Consider the following 22,354-nt stretch of genomic DNA (forward strand, 5'->3'; position numbering starts at 1 on the left):
GTCCAGGTGATAGGTCACCCGGTCATAGAAGGAAATGAGATTGGTCAAACAAGACCTACCCGCAACAAACCCGTGCTGGCTATCGCTTAGAATGTTAGCCTGGGCCAGTCCATCAAGGATGGCCTCCTTAAGTTCAAATTCAATCTGGACAGGGGCACTGACAGACTGAGGATCCCGTTACTTGGGTAAGTGCTCTAACCAAGTAATTATTAGGGCTAAAACTTGGGAGAGTTGTTAACCTCCTTTTCCCCACCTGCTGCATTTTTGAGGACTTGCCTTCAGGTATGGGCATGTGCACCTGACCAGTGTGTAGCCTGTTGCATACGCTCAGTCTACACACACATATTTATGCAGCCCAAGTGCAGGAGAAATAGAATTGCACACTGTGTATCAGTGGCAAAAACACCACTTACGCAACTAGAAGATTTCCACTTAGATGCACAAAGAGAAACAGAAGTCTGCCCCAAGACTGCTTCCCATGAAGGCCTGTTAACTGCATCCCAATGGTGGAATACTGGGCAGGACGCAGAAGTAAAGAGGATGCCCAATTCAATAGGCAGTCCATTACTGGAGCCAGAGACCTGAAGCCACTGTGTGCAGGTGAGTAGTTCTGTGTCCAACAATCAAATAACCATACAAGCAATGGCAAAAGCCAGTAGTTCAAGCAGAAATGGGACATTATATGGGGTAGTCATAGACCCAGGAGAATGAAATCAAAGGTGGAATGAAACTGAAGACTACTGTAAAATAGTGACAGATAGCTAGCTCAGCTCACCTCAGCCAGTATGGCCATGGCTTGTACCAGGAGGACTAAGAAAGAGCGTGATTCATTTTCTCACCTGATACTAGAGAGTTTAAAGAAAGGGATATATAAGGAACAAGAATCATAAGTAGATTGCCAAGCAATAGAGTAAAGGCAGCAGCAGGGTGGCAGCCCCTTAAATAAGAAATGGGACACTGGTTCAAAGACCAATGCAGTTAAATAACAGTGGGCACATCTGAATGTGTACTTTAATGCATAGTAGCTGGTTTCACTGCACAGTAAAGCATCATGTAAAAAACCATGAGATTACACTAATGTGCAGTAAAATAGCCTACTGTGGATTGTCACTTAAAAACCATGTGCATTTGTTACTACACATTAAGGCAGCCTAATGTGCATTTGTTTAGTACCTTGCACTAATTCACATTAGGCAAAGCACCTTAATACACATGTAGATGCACTCAGAAGCCTAATAGATTGCAGTGGACTGGCAATTAAGGCCCTGTCTCTAGAATGGGCTGGAATCTTATACTTTCTGATACCAGCAAGTAAGCAGAGAGGTGAACAGAAGACACAATAGCAATTGTTAAAAGGAAAGATATATGAACTTGGATGGATATGCACAGATCGCAAGAGGGAGGATGTTGAAGGAGGTGCCAGGGCATTGTTCTTTTTCCTCATAGCTAGAATGTGAGCTGAAGTTATTCTCTTAATGAGCTAGTTTAATTAAAAAACAAAAATAAAAACAGAGAGTCCATTCAGGTTATACACAGCATGTGGTACATGAAGCAATTTAGTTCTTTTAATTTTTTCTTAGAAGTCATTTCCACTAATCATAACAATTAGAGGTAGGGAAAGATTAAATCAGTCATATAATCTACAGCCCTACTGGTGCAGAATTGGTCTCTACAGCTTAGTTCTACAACTTTTTCTGGTTCCATTTTAGACGCCCAGGATCTTGATGCTAGTTAATATTCAAGGGCTGGAGAAGTTTGGGTGTAAAATGATACCATTCTAATTTGATAGCGTATGACCCCCACTTTGCATAGATGCAAATGTTCACACAGAAGGAGAAGTAAGCTTCAATGCATAACAGAATGGATTACTGAATGTCTGCAATAAAGTTGATTGGAAATACAAAACAATTGTTTTTTTTTTTTCCAGAAAATGCTAAGCCCCAGGGGTTTCATCTGAAAACACAGGGCACAAATCCAAAGCAAGGTTTCAGTGGAACCCTGTTTAGATTTGGGGCAGATCTGCCTCCAGGTCAGGGACATGCTGGAAACTGCAGGGTATCTTGTGTCATGGCAGACACAACTTAATGGGTTTGTCCTAGGTCTTCTAGAAGACTCTGGAAGCTTCCTGCAGATGCTGAGTAAAGCTGACTTTCTTTTCAGTTTCACTGCTACTATTCACCGTGAGATGGACTGGACCATTCATTATATGGCAGGGTAGCTGCAGTGTTCAAGTGGCTTCTGGTTTACAAGAAAACCTGCTTCCTGGCCAGCAAGAGATCCAGATTAGGTTTGATTTGTCCTCATCATTGTGCCATGAGAAAGGGCCAGTTCAATGAAAATGCTTGTCATTACTGCCTTGCAGTCACAGTGGCCTAATACCCTATTTTTTTTCCCATTGCAATTGGGCCATTTTCAATATCTTGTCTTCAGTGTAGTATCTACAGAGACAAGCCAGAAAACGGTGCTGTTCCAAATTGCAAGTAACTTCAGACACTCCAGTTCTCCCAAGTTTAACCAGGTTCATTTTAGCATGTCTGAGCAATAGGGATCAGATTCTTTGCCTGGTTATGTCCAATTTGAAGCCAGTTTTTTAGCTAGTTGAGGTTTTCTGTTGAATGACTATGCCAGGCATAGCGAGTGAGTAGTAGTAGCTTTGTGCCATCACTCAATGTTGCCCCCCAATATAAAGAGCATTGCTACAGGGAAGGGAACCTGGCCCTAGGGTGCTAACAGTACAGCAAGTCCTACTGGCTGAATAGTTCATGGAAATCACAACAGCTGGCCCACAGGCTGTTCTGAGTTGTCACCAGAATGTCAGCTGGGATTAAAAGGGCTGCAAATCAAGTTTGCACCTCCCCTATGGTGCTGCATTCAATATTGCATGATTCATGTTGTAAAAGCAGAAAGCTACATTGTATGACAACCTCAACTCTTTTAAATTAATATTTGTTAAAAATGTTCCTGGTTAGTTCTTAGTTGTTAATACAACACAGCAAAAACCACTGAGATGTGCAATAATGTCTTTCTTTGTTTCTGTCCCTCTTGAAATATGTAGGGAGTCCAAGCAAAAAGTGAAGACAAATTTGTTCAAGTCCTACAGCTGAAAAACATTTTCACTCTCCAGACTTGGGAAGGAGATAAGTCTGTCTTAATAATGATTGGATCAATATGAGCAGATATGAAGCAATTTGTTGGTGCAAAGTTCTGCCATTAATAACTGCTCTCTCTCTTGAAGACAGACTTAAACTAATTACAGCTGGCTTTATTTCCGAGAAAAGTTCATTCTTCTGGATTGTGTGTGGGTTTGGCGAATGAAATATGAAGCAAATATTTGTTACAAAATTGCCATCAGCAATCAGTGGCATGATGAAAGAAAGAATGATGAAAAGTCTTATATTGGTATTTAGATTAGAATACTATTTGTATTTGGGGGTCCCAATGGTTAGGTCTTATCAGAACCCTGAATGCTACCTGAATCCAAATGCACATCTCTGCATGTAATTCTTTAGTAACCACAGGGCTCTCATTCAGTCCCTATTGGACATTACAGTAAATACTGTTAAAGCACAAATATTCTTCACTCCAACTACTTACAATAGCTCTTTTATCTACTTACTAGAACTGATTAAGAATTTTATATCTACATGATTTTAAGTGTGAAACTACCGGTTTTGAAAAATCAGTTTTCCATGGGTTATATACATATTTTAAATTTTTCTTAAACAAGGTTGAGGTGGCTGGTTTGGTATGAATCAAAGATATTTCAGCTGGTTGGACTGAAATATGGATGTTTTGTCAGGAGAAGCCTTATATTTAAGGCGAATGATACGTAAGAAATTGTAGAAAAAGAAAAATACCGTCTGGTTTAAGAGGCCTGGTCATTTTTTCCTTTATGCCAAGAAAATTTAATCTGTCTTCCTCACTGTTTAAATATTTCTCTAGGGTCACCTTGATGCTCCCTCTTTTCCAGTGTTCAGGTTAATTAAAATACAGGCTGTATCATCACTATCCAAATGAGGATTGAGGTAATATTTTGGCAAGCAGGGTGAGAAGGCTTGTTCTGGGGTTAACTTTACCCTCTTTGTACTTTACTGAATAAAACCCTAAAATGCTGCTTAAAGACATTTAATGTCAAGGGTATGAGGCTACAGTTTTTACTAGTGCAAATAATCCTTTGGTTTGCCTGAGTAAGAGCTACGCCCATGGGTGTTTGTTTTCCTATGCTTCTGGCCTTTGCTGGTCTCCACATGGGGCTAGGAAGGAATTTTCTGTCCTTGAAGTGGAAGGACGTTGACAGTGGTGCCCCCATCCTCTTGCTTTACCTTTAGCAATATAGGGAGTTTTTGATATTTTGGGCATTGTTCTAGCTAGTTGCCTGACAGGTTTATTCACAAAAGTTTTTAAGAATAGGTTGGGCAAACACTTGATTAGACTGGTTCAGACAGCGGCAGGGTTAGATCCAGTGTGGGTGTGTTGATGTGGTTATTTCCTCTTGGGCTGAGCTCACCAGCTGGGCAGTGCAGGCTCTGGCCTGAGTTCAGAGGTGTAATGACCAGGCAGGCACTGAGGGCAGCTGCTACACGCACAGAGGCAGTAGTGACTTCCAGTTGCTACTGCACCTCTGATGTGATCACATGGCTTTGCTGGCAGCCATTTTTCTTTTTTTTCTGCTCTTTCCCACTTTCAGCTGACCATGCTTCCTGGTCACCCATATGCCACTGCCCAAGCCCCTGCTTTCCCACAGCTCTGGAGCCCAGTGGTGTGAAAGCTTCTGCTACTGCTTGTGTGCCCCCTTTTCTCCTGCTGCTGCACTCAGTGGGGATGGGGGTAGCAGGAGAGGGGATAAATGGTGGTAGTGCTCACCCCCTTTACTCCAGCTAGAGCCTGGGGTGATCAGCTAGTAAGCCAAGAGCTTGCAACTCAGACCAAACTCTGCCGACAGGCTGGTGAGCTCACTGCACATGTGCTGCTTAGCCAAAGAAGGTGTGACTGCATCCTCCTTGCCGCCATCCTAAATCCACTCATGGATAAGAATAATTCTGCTATGAGCAGGGGGTTGTACTAGATGACTCCACTGGGTTCCTTCCCAACTTTTCTATGATTCTAAATAAATCCTGCAGGAGCAAACCAAAGATTACTTTTTAAGGACTGCACAGTAATTAACTGGATTTAGAGAATACAGTATATTCTTGCAGCTGCTTTCAGAATTAACTTCAAAGATTCCATTATCCCTCCTGCAGGAAAAAAAAATCTGTGATTATAATGTCTTCAGAGAAATACCTGCTTAATAATGTTTTTATTCAAAATATGCTAATAAAACAAATATTAAGGAGACTGCAGTTTGTGCTAATTATGTTGATTATGTTTGGTGTTGGTGTAAATATTCTCTTTTGACAACATTATAGTGAATTTGAATAGAAAATCAGTGGTTTCTCACTGTGCTGGTAAATAAATTCCAGGGTTCCAATGGTAAAAGTGGAAAATAATGGAACCTTTTTCTCTCACTGCAATTAGAAGACTTAAAAACCATGACTATTGTATTTCTTTTACCCTAACTAAGCCTGTTGTATACTTTAAATATTACCATTTATGGAATTCTATTGCATATCCTTGCAAATGGAAACCATTCTTGATTGCAGTCTTTCCATCTGAGATCTCTATCACTGGCTATTACTTATTATTCCATTACAGAAATAGATTAAGAGTGACATATTGTACTGTCTAATTATTTTAAAGCTATCTCTGAAAACTAATCAGAAACAAGCTTTAAACAGGCTTTAATACAGATATTTGTGGGAGTTTTGCCTGCTTATGGGCTGAAGTATTCATCCCCTGGATATCTTCCCTCTGAGGCTTATTTGAGATGATTCTCTCCTAAGATGCACTTTGCATCGAGCCACATTATGAGGTGGGCATGCTGGAGGAGAGGGACAGAATCCAGCTAGATCTAGACAGGCTACAGAGGTGGGTGGATGAGACAGGATGGTATTCAATGCAGACAAGTGCAAGGTGTTGCATCTAGGGAGAAAGAACCAGCAACACACCTATAGGCTGGGGAACACCCTTCTTGTCAACACAGTGGCAGAAAGGGATCTTGGAGTCATTGTTGACTCCAGGATGAACACGAGCCGCCAGCGTGAGGACATGGTCAGTAAGGCTAACCACACCTTGTCGTGCATCTACAGATGCATCATAAGCAGGTCCGAAGAGGCGATCCTCCCCCTCTATGCAGCACTGGTCAGGCCACAGCTAGAGTACTGCATCCAGTTTTGGGCACCGCACTTCAAGAGGGATGTGGCTAGCATTGAGAGAGTCCAGAGGAGGGCCACTCTCATGGTCAAGGGGCAGCAGGGCAGGCCCTACGAGGAGAGGCTAAAGGGCCAGAACCTGTTCAGCCTCCACAAGAGAAGGCTGAGAGGGCATCTGGTGGCCAATTACAAACTCACCAGGGGGGACCAGTGGGAATTGGGGGAGGCTCTGTTCCCCTGGGCATCACCTGGGGTTACTAGGAATAATGGCCACAAATTGTTAGAGATAAGGTTCAGGCTGGACATCAGGAGATATTACTGTACAGTTAGGGATGCCAGGCCCTGGAATGAGCTCCCAAGGGAGGTGGTGCTGTCCCCTACCTTGGGGGTCTCCAAGAGGAGGCTGGAGAGATATTTGGCTGGGGTGATATGATCCTGGCACCTGTTCCTGCCTGGGGCAGTGGGTCAGACCTGATGATCTGTTTAGGTCCCTTCCAACCCTAAGTACTATGACACTATGCATAGGACATGTAGACTACCTCAAAAAAGATCTGTTAAAGTTATAGGGTGTAGCAGTGCTTCCTCCATTCTCAGCTGAATTAATATCAGTAAGTTTACTTGAAGCAGAGAGTTTAATAAGCTAGAAATAGATGTCACCAAACAAAGTGGATAAGCTGTGTGGGGGAAGAACTGATTCACTTCATTGGGCAAAAAAAGTCTCCTGTTGTCCTGCCAGTTCATGTGGAGAGGCAATGGGGGATGTGTTCTCTTGGGGCTTGAGATTCCAGTCATGCGCTCACACGAGATCAGGCCCCTCAAGCCCTGGAAGTGGCTGAACAGCTTTTTCCTCTTACAGAGACACACCCTTGGGATCTCCAGAGCAGAGTTTCTTAACCCATGGGTCATGACCCAAAAGTGGGCTGCAGGAATATATGAAAGGGTTATGAACAAACTTTAAAAATGGATTCTTTTTTAAAGAAGAAAAATGTGGCAAACCATGGCTTTTCCCTTGGAGGATGGCAGAGATCCTGCCCCATACACACCCACCTCCTGCACCAGACACTGGCTCTGGGTATGTGCACATGGACATTTGTATTATACCTCATTTTCAGGAGCTGGTGTCACATTTAAAATAAAGTTTGCCTCAGGTCAGTTCATCTCAGTTCCTCTACCATGTTTTCCTTTGTAGAAAAAGCTATCGGAGGCTCTTAATCAAAGTGACTAACCTAACAAAAAACAAGTGATGAATAAGCATCATATTATTTGTCCCATGTATATTATTACATGAACAGACAGAATGCCCAAACAACTTTTAAACAATTGATTCTGGTTCCAAGTCTGGCTACATTATACTGCTCTGATGGCACTAGACACTTTGGGCGCCTATGCACGAGTGCTGAGGCTTCTCCGACACGCTGGAATTCCAATGTGTCAGAGCAGATTCAATCAAGCAGCCTCCTGTATCTCATGTATCAGCATCTCCATGCTTAAAAATGCTGGCGGGGTGCTTGAACTAAAGCTCGTTGAACAAGCTTTAGTTTAAGTGTCCTCACTGCCATTTTTAACTATGGGGATGCTGATATCCAAGGCATGAAGGCATTTTAGTTAGAATGCCCTGGAACATATGTAAGAGTGCCCTTAGAAACTTGGGTTCACTGGCTACCTGGAAAGGGAGGTGACAAAAAGTCATCACAGAACTGACAGTAGAAATCATGGCCAGTAAAAAAGGGAAACTTGGTACTGTAAGCAAGCCAGCATAAGTTGTCTTTGTGTTGCTCCAGCTTCAGTTAGACTCAAGTGACTCCTGTTAGTCCAAGAATTACAAAGTTGTCTCTATTCCCTCCCTTTGACCTATGTCAAATACCAGCAGCATAGTGATGGGGGTGGGGTGGGCAGGAGGGGGCATGGCCCCTAGGCGCTGGCCTGGGGGAGTGGCGCTGGCTGGGCTGAGAGGCCACAGCAGCTTCCATGTTTGTTGTGTGGTCCACCCACCTGCCTGGTGGGTTGTCCATTTCTTTACCTGTTATGGCTGGAAATTCTGGCTGCTGCCCCTCCCCTGGCATGCCGTGATGTCAATTTCCCCACAGAAGTGCCATGGGGTGGGAGAGGGGGCTTTGCACCCTGCTTGGATTGTCCCTGGTGGAGGGTGTGTGCAAATGCAGGCATTGGGCCCCGGGTGCCGGAGGCCCATGGTACGCCACTGCCAAATACCATTCAGACACTGCAGAGTCTCTGCAAACTCAGCTTATCTGCTTACTCAAGTGGGTTGCTTTGCAGTCAAGCTTTTATTGATAGTAGCTTTTAAGTACTGGGAAGTGTCAAAGTGCTATAGCAAAAGAAATTTGAAACAGGATAACTTGACTCACCTGTTATTCACACCTATTGTGGCTAGATGTTCTGAATCTGATGCTGTCGCTTCAAAAGACTGCTCGTGAATGACAATATTTATTTCATTAATATTCTGTATGACTCCTAGTTTGGAAAAAAAAAGCAAGAGAACATAGAATGGAAGAAAGAATAAGGAAATGAGAAGAAAAGTTTTCTTGACTAGGTTAGAGATTCTCTAAAGTATCCCTCACCTCAAACTCATCCTAAGACAGTTACATGACACAGGGTCTACAAATGTATCAATAAAGCCACATATACAGGCAAGTGGTGCTCAGGAATTAGATTTTGTTTTTGCCATCTGGATGTACTGCAGCCAGGTTTTGGGAGGAGGACACCTATAATTTTATAACAGCAGGTTCTAGAGGAGGAATGACAGATAGACATGTTTGTGTTGTCACCTATGAGCCAGTATTTCATCTATCATTACTACCTCATTTTCTTTGTTTTATGGTCCAAAAGGCAGGTTCTTCTGGTTTCCTCCCTCCTTCAATTTCTACTTTCTGTCCCCACTCCTGGGGGTAGGGCAGTGCAACAGAAGGGTGCTAGGGTGTCCAAGCTGTGCATATGGGGGGGAGGGGAAGGAAAGGGGGGGCATAGTGTCTGAGCTGTGAGGGCTATGAATGATTATGACATATGATAGGAGGTGGGTTGCCTGCACTGCAGGTGTGTGGCTGTGAAGGCAGGGGAAGGAGAGTGCTGTGTGTGTGACAGAGGGAGGCTGGTTTATCCACATAGCCAGTGTGTGGGTGGCACAGCTTGGAGCAGAGGGGGAAACTAGGCTGACTGTGCTGTATGCATGGCAGGGGATGCGGGGGGGGGGGACATGGGCCCAACGTGTGGCGGGGAAGAGCTGGGCTGGGGGGAGCAGCCCACGCCTTGTGAGGTCCTGGGGACTGTGACTAGCACTGTGTGTGGTCTCTGGCTACATGGAAGTTAGACAGCCCTGTTTTACATTATTTATACTATGAACACAGCAGAAACAGTCGTGACAAACTGCACTTTATCATGCACTTTTCAGTCTCCACAAATCTAACAGTCAGAACCTCTGACTACCTTTAAAAAAGCCACCACTACTGACAACATTAGTCTGCAAGATAAATATTTCCTTGCTTATTCAAATACAAAAATCCCTTCAAAAAATTAACCTCGTCTGAGGTGACAGTTAGGAAATTTCAGGTTTGGGCTCTGATATTTCTGCTTATTCAGAATTAGAAATTGGAAATTTCAGATTTCCCTTGATTGGAAGCTCTGGAAGGCCTCTACATGCTCATTATTAAACCTGTGTTTTGGGGAGGGTTGTACAGGAAAGTTCTTTTTATATGTTTTAAAAAAGTTATTAAAATACTTTAGTCTGATAGTTTCTTTCCCTCTGACATCTGTGCAGCTGGATTAATGGTAACATAACGCAACTGAGTTTATGGGCAGAGGGCTATGAAAAAATATATAAGAGCAAAGACATTCGTGCAATAGGATTTCTGAAATATATATGGTGTAGTATGTTGATATTCATTCAGGATAGTCTGTATATCTCATGTCTTTGATGTCTATGGCCTCTGGCAGATGTACTAGTAAAGGTACATGGGGATCTGATGCAGGATCCCACAAGGACACTTTCTGCCATGCCATGTGTGTTTGGGAGGAAGTGTGATTGTGGGTTTGTAAATCAAATCCCATCATGCGTTATTGTGGGATCCCAGCTTTAGAGGCACACCATGTGCTCCTCTGGCTGGGAGCCGCCAGCTGCTCTGTGCTCCCAGTTGTGGGGAGTGCAACACATGCTCCTGGGGTTGGGAGCTCCATCAGCTTGTCTGGGCTCCCAGCAGCAGAAGCACATCCTATGGCTGGGAGCCCAATCTTGGCCACATGCTCAATTAATGGCATGATAGAAATCAGCCACTTATTACAAATCTTTTGTGTAATCATCTTGTGGCTTATTCCTTGTTTTATTACACCATTAATTTAATTAACTTGTGGCTGGGTAAAAATTTAAGACCTGATTAGCTGGTTAATCATGTCTTCGGTGTAACCTGTTCCAGCAGCCAATGAATAATGCCACTCCAAGCTTCTGAAACAAAAACTTTTACACGTCACACCAGTATGTAAGCTCTGTATGTTACATGTATGCTATGTGCTTGCTGTTAGCAAAGCTTGTGATCAAGTAGTGAAATAGGGTCTATGCAAAACTTGTGCAGTGAACAAGTTTTGTGCTATCCTTGCTTAGTCACTCTAGTAGCAGAGAACACTCTAGTAACATGCATTCCTTTGATGAGCCAATGAAAAAGAATATTTTTTGTTTAGCATGATGAAATAAACTTACTGAAAACAAGTATTTTCATTCCCCCTGTCCATCACTCTTTCATGTCCTAATTGATGCAGGGCAGTTCTTTTAATGCAAATATGCAATTATTGAAATATCGTTACATGCTGTGATAAATCTTGTCACTTCCGCACTTAAATTAATTGGCAGAGGGCTGCTTCTATTATTCCAGGAATGCATTGATCTGAGAACTATCAGGCTGCTCTTCTCCATGATCATGGATGTTGATGTTACCAAGAATAGACTCAACTTCTCCCTCTCTCTGCAGCTACCTGTTCATGTCCTCTATGCAGCAAAAATGGCAGTAATGAGCTTTTCATTTTGCATAAACTCTTGTCATATCCCAGGCTACAAGGTAGGAAACAACCCTGGCAAATAAAAGGAATCTATCTTGGACACAGAGACAAAGCTGGCTGAAAATAATGAGAAAACTCATGTCCAAATACACTTCCTCATAATGACCTTTTTAAAAAATGTTGCAAGGTTGACATCTGAATGTTTTCATTTTTACAAATGTTGACAAGCTCTATAGTTAATAAAATATAAACAAAAACAAATTTTAAATCATGCTTTTCGACATTTTCAGCTGTTCCATAAAAATACATTTTTAACAAAAATGACGAAAAATGCAGAATTTTGATTTTTTTTACATGCTTGAACAAACAGCAGCTACAGTCATATACTATAGTTGCTATATTACACTGCTTTTTTACTGACCATTCCATGGTTAACCCAGTCTCTTATCCTTTACTTTTGCATTTCTTTTGTTCCATCCTTTTCCTATTATCTGTGATTTCCTTCTTTCTTGTTTTCTGGATAGCTGAATCACCTGTTATTTGGAGAGACTGGATGTCTGCTTAGCATTTAAGAACTGAATAAAAAAAAAAAAGAAGCAAACCCCCAGAGAGACACATAAGATCTACATTTCAAACCTGTTAGCAGCTCCAGTTCTTTAGTTGAGCACTTAAATGCTCTAGGTCTAGTGTTTCATATTTAAACACAACAATGCAGTTGCTGGAAGCCAGTTTTAAAAATGGGACTCTGTGAACAAATGTAAAATCTCCTGTTCCTGTAGTTCTTGAGCTTTAGTAAATGCAGGCAGAATCTAGCACTAATATTTTACAAAACGCTAAAAAACGATAAAAAAAACTAAGATTGATTTTAAATTGAAACTTCCCCATCAGCCAGATTACAGCCAAAGTGGCTTTGTATGGCTCATTAATGAACCCTGGAAAAGAGAGCTTTTTAATTAATGCCTGACCAGTCGCTAACAATAGCAGTACTAATCTGCAGTATTTTAGGAAAGGTCATTTAAAAAAAAGGTAGGAATAGAATTTAAGATTAGAGGCAAAATTTAAACCTTCAGGCTTCTTGGGATGAAGAATAAGTGGAAAAGGTTAATGTAATAATTTGATATAATTTTTACAGTCTGAGGAAACCCTCCTGGCTGAAACTTAACTTATGCATTTTTAACCATAATTTTTACATCTCAGGGAATAAATTAGCATAGTTTTCAATGCTATTTAAAACTAGATCTTATAAATTGCACTGAGAATTTAGCAAAAAAGTAAACCTGTTTCTTTCTTATTGTGTTTGTGGCATATGCGGTACCCCTTTTCCTTCCTCTTCAGGATACATTTTGAGTGACTGATTTTGGATATATTTTTTATGATATGCCTTTGGTGTTCTGCAGAACCACTAAGTTAAAAATTAATATGGCCCGAAGCACTTATAAACTGTTTCTTCCTACACAACATAGCAACAAAACTGTTTATCCTGTATAATCATTATGCTTTTGCACTTGTGTTCATTTCAGCTCTGATATTTCTTCTCTGATGCTTAGTGGAAAGCTTATTTTATGCTTCAGTCTTCTGAAGATATTTGTGTTTGTCTGAGAAAATCCTGGGGAATTTCAGAATACGTCAACTAGTGAAACTGTTTAAGCTTGTGCATGTCAGGGAGGCATTGGTTTTCTCTTGTCTTTTAAAAGTCAAGGGCTTGTCTAAATTTGAAAAAAAAATTCAGATTCTGTTATTCTGTTGATTTAACTGAGTCTGTTGGGGACACGGAGGATTTATGCTGCTGCTCTCGCGGTACTATATTGAATTAATTTTTGACAATGCCTGCAGTTATTTCTTTCAGGTTTGTGGCTTTTCATTCTAAAAATGTCATTACATAGCTGTCCTTTGTGTTGGGCATCATGATGGCATCATTAAAGGACAAGTGTGAGAACACATCTCCAGAGATGATAATGCCAATCTGGTGCAAATATTTTTAAAACTGTATCCAATGAGGGAATTAAGTTAAATGAGTGTGTCTACACGTGCCATTAATGTGCAGCAATAAACTGCACTTACTCCTCTTCAGTTTATTGCTCCCGGCAAATTCCAAGTGTGTGTGTGCCCAGACCTCAGCATATTGAGCTGGGTCACAGCAGCCCCAGCTGGTAGGAGGCCTGGGGGCTCAGTCTGCCAGCCTGGCCCCTGATTGGGTTTAATGTGGTAAATAGAGGCTGGATGGGTGCATGAGGGTTTGTTCAAGCACTGAAGCACTTGTGTGCTCTAGCCAGCATGGTCAGAATCTACATGTGTGCTGCTGCACATGAAAAAACTCCACAGCAGGGTAGGACTTGTATTTACATGTATTACCCTGCTGCAGAGTTTATTAATGTCATGAGCCCTAATACGGGTGCATGTGTAGACACCAAGACATTTATTGTGCAGTTAATTAGTCAACTGCACAGTAGGGGTATGCGATTCATTTCGGATTCAGATTCGGCCCAAATCAGGGACAGTGATTAAATTAGTTGATTCAGATCACTGTCCCTGATTCGATTTGGCTGAATCTGAATCTGAAGATTCAATGCTCATTCAGAGAATCAGCAATTTGGACATAGACACATCTTTAAAAGTTTTTTCTACATACCTTGAGGTAGCAGGAATGGCTGGTGATTGCTGCAATGCTGGGGAGCATGGAGCATCACACATATGTAGAGGGGGACTCTCCACGTGTTCAGCAGCAAACCTGGAAGTGGACCAGAAATTCTTCCGGTATACTTCTGGGTCTGTGGAGATCATGCTGGGGGCCTTCCAGACCCAGGAGGCTCCACTCACTGAGCGGGGGGCAGGGATGTGGGGAGCAAGGGTCCCTGCGCATTCTCTGGCAGACCTGGAAGTGGACCAGAAGTGCTCCTGGTGCACTTCTGGGTCTGCTGCCGAGCATGCTGGGGAGCCCTCTGAACTGCTGTGGGACATTCCACGCATCCCAGCATCACAGCAGTCATGAATCCCTGCTACCTAGAGGTATGTAAAGAAAACATTAAAGCTGTGTCTGTGTCCAAATCTCTGAATCTTTCCGAATCTCTCTGAATCGATTCAGAGGGTTCCGATTTGATTCAAAGAGATTAAAGGTTCCTATGATTCTATTCAGATTCGGAGATTTGGCCACCAAATCGGGCCAAATCTCTGCCAGATCAGACCAGGGACCGAAGCTTCGCACATGCCAACTGCACAGCAAGCATCTCATGTAGACAAGCTCAGTGTTTTGCAGGAGGGTCAATTGCACTGCATACTGATTTTTTTTTTTACCTGATTTATTCAATACTCATGTTATGGAGAGATCCCCCTCCCCCCCGGCCTTGAATCTACTACCATCACTTCAAAGACAATATACTTTTTTTTTAGGGCAAAATAGGGCAGAATATGGACAGGGCAGTGAAGGAAAGGTTGTCAAAAGCTTAAGTGACATTTAGGGCTCATTTTCTTTGTTAACAAATAGGAATCAATCTTGTGGTTTACTAATCTGAGAAATAACTGGAAAGATAAATTCATATGATCATTGAATAGAATTGTGGCCCTACTATTGTGTATGACAAGAGTCCCATGGGCTTCAAAGGGGCCAGAAATTATTCATTATCTTTATTATTTTTTCCTTAATCCCCAATATGAGACACACATTTGCTTCTATTTCAAATATTTGATCATACAATAGATTTGATTGCACAGGAATGGCAGTACAAGGTATAGACCCTCACATGGGTGGATCCTGAGGGGTTGCATGAGTGCACTTGCATCCCCCTTTGATTCCTGATCCACCCAAAGTTTCAAACCAACTGCATGGCAGTGGCAGAAGCATTTCTAGTCAGGCAGTGCTGAGGAAGTCAGTTGACTTCATGGCTTATTTTCATCTACCTGATCCCTTCTAAACTATACTATAGGCGTTAATGACCCTCTCTTCTTTTTAATGGCTATGATGGTCCACCAACCAAGCTATCCTTTGTTCTGCAGTTCTGCTGTCTGTTAGTTGCTCCTGGTAACAAAGCTCCTATTTCACAGCCCTGCAGGCTATTTTAATGTATTCCAAAGAAGTTATATTTGTTTTTACTTCAATCTTAAATGGAATAATACAGCTCTAGGTCCCTGGTGTATTAGTAAAACGTCTAGTTTATTTTTAACTGGGAAAAATGTGTGTTGGTTTATATGTCATGATGCATCTTACCATCTGAACCCCCAATTTCAAAATTCTACATCTATCCATGTACCCTCAGGAAAAAAGGCAGAACAAAACCCCACATTATTTTTTAAATAATAATAAGAAGCAATAACGTTATAATTTTAATTGACAAGCAATTTTATGATTGTTCAAGAGATTCCAGTATGTTTCCACTGAACTGATCTAATTTCAAATGAGGATTTAATTACAAATAATGCATTAACAGTAGCACTGTTGACTATTATGCATTCTAGGAGGCAGTAATAATCAATTGCACCTTGCAGTATTACCTGAGGTTGCTTGCAGGTTAAGTTAATATTGTAAGTTAATATTTTTGGCTAGCAAGTGGCTGCTGAATGGATTTCTGAATCTCAAGTGAATTAACACATTAAGAGAACTTCTTATCTCTAAGGATCCCCTCCTGCTTCAAAATTATTGACCAATTCTTTTATCTTATGCCTGGGCACAGAGGTGCTAGTGAGAAACAGAAAATATGGAGATGTTCAATGGTGCTGTGTTCCATAGGGGCTGGCCTTGTTTTATGGAACAGAGTATTTTGAGACACCTGAGGTTTGAGGCAGAGCCAACAAATCTGAAACTATGCATGCCCATCAGTGTTTTTCCTACCTGGAACTAGAGCCTAGGGACTTACCATAGCCATAAGGCTGATGCAGCAGTTAAATAGGTAGATCTGGTTTCAAATTGGGAAGATTTTTTCTCAAATCCTCCAGTGAAAGTCATATTTAAGCTTTTCATTGAGGTTATAATTGTCCCTTTAAACACCCAGTAGAATCAAACTATGGGCTGGTATCCAGGCTAGGTAGAGACATTCAAGAAGCCTGAGGTGGAACTGATCTAAGGCAGTTTTCTGTAAATGGTTTAGTTTATATTGGTACTGAACAGAGCACACATTCATACTTTGATGGGGGGGTGGAGAGGGCTGCAAATCTTAGACTGCATTACACCATTTTTAAACCAGTCTGTGTGCACTGAACTTCCGTTCTTTTACAAGTATAGACCAGTTTTGTGTGCTGAACTTCTGTTCTGTTATGGGTATAGACCAGTTTCTGATCACTTATACTGGTAAAAGTGTAATGTCTGTATGTGGCCCCAGAACCTAATGAGCAACCAACACAGGGGTGTGATTAAGAAACAGCAATTTTTAGGGGCTGGTTTTCAGCTGAAATTCAACTTGTTATCCTAGCTAGTCACAAACAAGTCATACTACCAATTAAGTTTGCAGTGATTGTGGGAAAACAGAAATATTCTAAGTGAATATCAGTTGCATTCTTAGTGAAAGTCAGTGGTTTTACTGACTTTAAGACTATTGCTTAAATTGACTGGCTGCATGGAACTGAATTTGAAGCTTTGTTTGTTTACTGTGAATTTAGTACTCATGTTTTTTAGACAGCACAATCTAGAGAATGAATTATTTTTCTTTCATAGTAATATGTGGTAAAAATAATAATAATGCATGATGTGACATTCACCACACTAGACACATCACCTTTTTAATGGGCCAGAATGGAAATTCGGAAGACATGTCCACATTGCTAGAGAAAACCTCTGTGAAATCACCCTAGGCCTAATCATTCCTGATCTATGTGCAGAACATATCAAGAAATGTCACATAATCACCTCTAGAATCTCACTGAGCATGCTGTGGCTCTGTGCCAAAAAGCAATGACATGACATTCTTTCAGTATGTGGTGTATCTAGAGCATGAATGAGTGAGGATAGTGCACTTTTATGGTGGCTTTCCCTACCACAGACTGAGGAGGTGGAGACATGTCCCAAGTTTCCATACGTAGGCATGACAGTGTATTTTAATTTTCATACTGGGTGCATCTACATGAGACACTTTACTGCAGAGATGACTAATTAGCTTTGTAGTAAAGCATTGCCATCTACACATGCTCTCCTACAAGGCCAAAGTAAACTAATTAACTCTGCCATAAGCTAGTACAGCCTGACACAAGGACTATCCTACGGTGGTTATTTACTCCACCACAATGCACATATAGACAGTGATTGGGCTGGCTGGGGCACAAGGGTGCTACAGTATTGGATTGCCTGACAGCTAGCTCCACAATGTAGCACCCTTATGCCCTAGCCAGCCCCTCTGCAGTACGTTGAGCTGGGGTGGAGCAGCTCTAGGCCGGCAGGCTGACCCCCTGAACCCTCTGCCAGCTGGGGCTGTGCTGCCCCAGCTCAATATGCTGCATTATTAGGTGCACATGCAAATGCTGTTCCAGTATGAACTGCACTGGAGTTTATTGCATTGTGCATTAATATCACATGTAGATGCACTCACTGAGGTCCAGTCTGCATTAAAAAATTCCAAAAAACCAACCCAAACCAAAATCCAGTAATATAATCACATTGATACAATTACATCTAGGTGAATTTCTGTTATGGACCAGTCTTTGAGTCTGTCACCAAGTAAGCCAGCTAGTACCAGTTGTAATATCAACCTCTGAATATGAACACAGGACATCTGGGAAATGGATTTAAAATAGTAACTGTTTTTACACAAAGTCACTGGATTACCATCTGAAGCTAATGACTTCTTGTCACTGATTCTTTTGACCGAATTTAACCAAAGAACAAGTATAAAATGTTCCATTTCCATAGGTGCAGAGGTGGGAAGCCACTTGAGTCTGAAGTCAGGCAGAAGGCAGGATAGAGTGGCAGCGTATCACTGACTGGTTTGGAGAGGCATGAGGTTTCATAAGCAAGTCTACTTCATCAGATGTAAGAATGGGCTGGCAGAAAGAGAAGATGTATATAGAAAGAAAAAGTATGAGGGAAGAGTTGACTTCTGAAAGAGGTGCTTGGGGGTGGGGAGGGATTGATTAGATCAGTTAAGATGAACAGAGCAGTTAATGCCTAAAAGGACCCCAAAGTAAAGTAGGTAGTTGCCTAAGAAAGCTCATGCCTCCTTGAACCAGTTAGTCTCTAAGATCCCTGCCTTATCTTCTGGTGCCATAGGTGGTAGCATGAAGAGGGTAAGGTGGGCCTTCTCTGACCATGGAATCAGAGCTGGAAGGAACCTTAAGGGCACATCTACACGTGATGCTACATTGCCTTAGCAACACAGTATGGCGACGTAGCATCCACGGATGTCTACACATGACCAGCAACTACTTCACCATAGGGGCATGCTTCCCCAATATAATGTGCCACTATGGCAAGTATCTGCTAAAAATAACCAGTAAAGGTGGTTACCGTGTTGTGCTTTAGTACTTCCAAAAAGAAGTGCTAAAGCACAGTGCAGTAACAACATCACAGTAGGGTAATGTGTAGATGTGCCCTAAGAGTTCATCTTGTCTGAACTGAGGCAAGATCAAGTACACCTATATCAACCCTGAGATATGTTTGTCTTCCCTGACTCACACCTTGTTTGGTGACTTGTCTTTTTGCACAGCTGCCCCTTAGGACTCCTGTTCTGAGTCAGGCTGGGGACCAAATGGCTAAGCAGCAAGTCTTCAGAAAAGTACCTGGGGGTTACAGTGGACAATAAGAAGAATTTGAGCCAACAGTGTGCTCTTGTTGCCAAAAAGGCTAATGGCATACTGGGCTGCATTGGTAGGAGTGTTTCCAGCAGATCAAAGGAAGTGATTATTCCTCTCTATTCAGCACTGGTGAGGCCAGATCTGGAGTACTGTGTCCAGTTTTGGGATCCTCACTACAGAAAGGATATGAACAAATTGGAGGGAGTCCAGCAGAGGTCAATGAAAATGGTGAGCAGGGCTGGGGCACATGACTCCTGAGGAGAGGCTGAGGGAACTGGGCTTATTTAGTTTAGAGAAGAGAAGACTGAGAGAGGATTTAATAGCAGCCTTCAACTACCTGAAGGGGGTTCCAAAGAGGATGGAGCTAGACTGTTCTCAGTGGTGGCAGATGACAGAACAAGGAGCAATGGTTTTAAGTTGCAGCAAGGGAGGTTTAGGTTAGATATTAGTAAAAAAATTTCTCACTAGGAGAGTAGTAAAGCACTGGGATAGGTTACCCAGACAGGTTGTGAAAGTTTTTAAGACCTGGCTCCATTCCTGGAAGTTTTTAAAACATGGCTAGACAAAGCCTTGGCTGGGATGATGGTCCTGCTTTGATCAGGGGGTTGGACTAGATGAGTTTCTGAGGTCCTTCCACCCCTTATTTTTGATGAGTCTATGAGTTTTGAGTATGTCAACTCCACCTTGTGCTGGATGAATGGCTACATGAGGGAGGGGAAAGACTTAGGCTCTGGCAAATGGAGTTCCAGCAGGAGAATGCAAAGCTTTAGAATTCATAGGACAAATACCTTCTTCTTCCCTTCCAGAGGCAAGGTGCTGGAGCAACAAATGAAAAAGACAAGACATCTGGTGAGAATGGTAAGATTAGATTTTTATTTCATTTTGGAAAATAGCATGCAAGTTGTTTCCCTGTATCAAAATACTTTTACAGGTTTTTTTTGTGCCGCTTGAGTGTAAATGGAGCTGGATGGAAATAGGATTTTTTTTCCGATCAAAAGTTTTGCTTTTACATCAACTTTCCTTCTCCCTTCCACCTCTAGACTGAGTGTTTTAGGCATAGATTTTTCAATTGTTAGACAAAGAGTTATCAATGAAGCAGCAACTTTTTCTGTGCAGAAAAAGAAAACATTTTTAAAAAATTAAAAATTGTTTAGTCAGAATCCAACTATCCAGCAAAAAGTAGTTTAAATGGAACATTTTTTACAAGACCTGGCTATAACAGAGCTGACAATTGAGGCCACTGCCAGCTTGCAGTTATTCATGAACAAGGAAAGGGCTAAATTCAGAGGGAAAAAAATGGCCCGTTTCCAGTTGCTTGCCCAGTTCTAATTGAAAGAAACTGTTCTGTATGGTCTTACTGAAAGCAGAAAAAATGAAAAAAAATCATAAGCACGTCTGTTATAGAAGTTCAACCCATTTATTTTCATAGTTGAGAGGTACAGAGAATTCATAAAAGGGTTGTCTTTTGGTCTCAGCTTTTGGGTGTTATTTTGAACAAAACCTCTGCCCATGAGGTAAGATTCAACTCTTTTTCTGTTTTATCTTCTAATTCAGGAGAGGTGACTCTTCCCTCACTGCTGTTTTACTTAATGTTATAGTGAAATGAAATCAGTTCCTGCTATATACAATAGGCTAAAAAACCCCATGAATTAAGAAAGTAACCCATTACATTTTGCTAGTTTTAACATTTTGATTCATTAAGCCTGGAATTGCACTGACAGCAAAGTCATTTATTTCCTCAATTTAAGTAAAAAGAAGACAGAGAAAATATTTTGGTTATTGTTAGAGTGACTGGAAAAAGTTTTCTTTTGATTGTTTCACTGCACTCTGAGTTAATTTTCTTTGTGCTTCAGCTTGAAAAAAAAATTCCTATTGTCAGAGTGAAGACAGACTCTTAGACGCAAATCCTGCAGCCTTCGTGGTGCAAATTTCCCTCAGCTCTCAGTGGCAATTTTGTCTAAAAACTGAAGTTTATTCCGAAGAAAATAAGTTCTCTAGTCAAATGAGACATATGATTTTATGTGTGATACTGACAATACATTATGTACAATACAGGCAAATTGGATGTCAGTTTCATATTTTAGTATAATGTAACAGTGAAGAGAAGTGGCATATATCTAAAAAAAAATGGTAAAAAGCTTCAGGAGAGGTGAAAGGAAAATATCTGTTGTACCTTCCTGGACCCATATACCTGCAGTAAGGTCAGGCACACTCCTATCCTCCATGTGGAATTCAGTTTTAAACAAAATGAGGCAGAGGAGATCTGTATATATGTGTGTCTGTATGTATACATACACATACATGCACACACATGCACATGTACACACACACACACACACACACACACTAGCCAATTGCCCATCATGAATGACACAGTGTTTCGGGGAGTGTTTCCATGCCCCATCCCCCATCCTGCTCACCCTTCAGGGCTGGCCATGTAAACAGTCCTGCTGCTGCCACCGCCTCCTTTTCCAGCCTCTGGGACAGCAGCTCCCTCTCCCCTGCCTGCCTCTGCCTCCTGCTGCAGAGTAGCGGGCCTTCACCCTGCCCGAAGAGGTGGTGGCGGCTCCCTCCCTCCCCCCTGCTCACCCGCCTCCGTCTCCTCCCATGGAGCAGTGGGGCTTCCATCTGCCTGAAGTGGCACTGGCGGCTCCTCCCCCCTGCCCACTTACCTGCCTGCCTGCCTCTGCCTCCTGCTGCAGAGTAGCGGGCCTTCACCCTGCCCGAAGAGGTGGTGGCGGCTCCCTCCCTCCCCCCTGCTCACCCGCCTCCGTCTCCTCCCATGGAGCAGTGGGGCTTCCACCTCTCTGCCAGAGATGGCAGTGGCTCCCTCCCTGCCTGAGGAGGCAGAGCTCCCTGCAGCCAATCACTGATGGCCCTCTCACACGCACCATTGCCCAAGAGCATTACAGACAGACATGCAGACAGACACACAAACAGACATGGGCGACTGGTGCCTCCCAAGTCTGGGGGTGGGGGGTGGGCACTAGATCACCGATGGGGTGGGGGTCCCCCAGCGGCAGTTCACTGAGTGTGAAACTGCTGGCAGTGAAACCGGAAGTGCACTTCTGCCGGCACTTCTGGTTTTGCGATTGGCGCTTCCAGGGGGTGCATGACTAATCTCAGGGGGTGCATGTGCACCTGCATGCACCCCCTATGTGTTGCCAATGCAGACAGATATACTAAGTCCTTTATATTTTTATACACACACACACACACACACTACAATATATATATTAAGGAAATCAGGGCCCATGTGTCTATATTTTGCCTTCATAGTTGTACACTGTGATTACTTACACAAATCAAATGTAGGTATTTCTATATACTCATGCTGTAAATTCTTCTTACCATGCCTTTGTCTGGAAGTCTGGAAAGTGTCAGCATTTAAGTAT

The 22,354-nt window shown here is 42.3% G+C and overlaps 1 protein-coding gene across 1 annotated transcript in view; it reads left to right on the forward strand.

Moving 5' to 3' along the window:
• PCP4 (Purkinje cell protein 4) overlaps window positions 1-22,354 on the forward strand; it is an 86,159-nt gene that overhangs the window by 13,138 nt on the left and 50,667 nt on the right. The window contains exon 2 of the mRNA XM_019528963.1: window positions 19,766-19,817. Within this exon, the coding sequence (XP_019384508.1) occupies window positions 19,766-19,817 (52 nt within the window). The remainder of the gene's footprint in view (window positions 1-19,765; window positions 19,818-22,354) is intronic.

Source organism: Crocodylus porosus, unplaced genomic scaffold (assembly GCF_001723895.1).
Source record: "Crocodylus porosus isolate Cpor-Errol unplaced genomic scaffold, CroPor_comp1, whole genome shotgun sequence".
NCBI classification, from domain to species: domain Eukaryota; kingdom Metazoa; phylum Chordata; order Crocodylia; family Crocodylidae; genus Crocodylus; species Crocodylus porosus.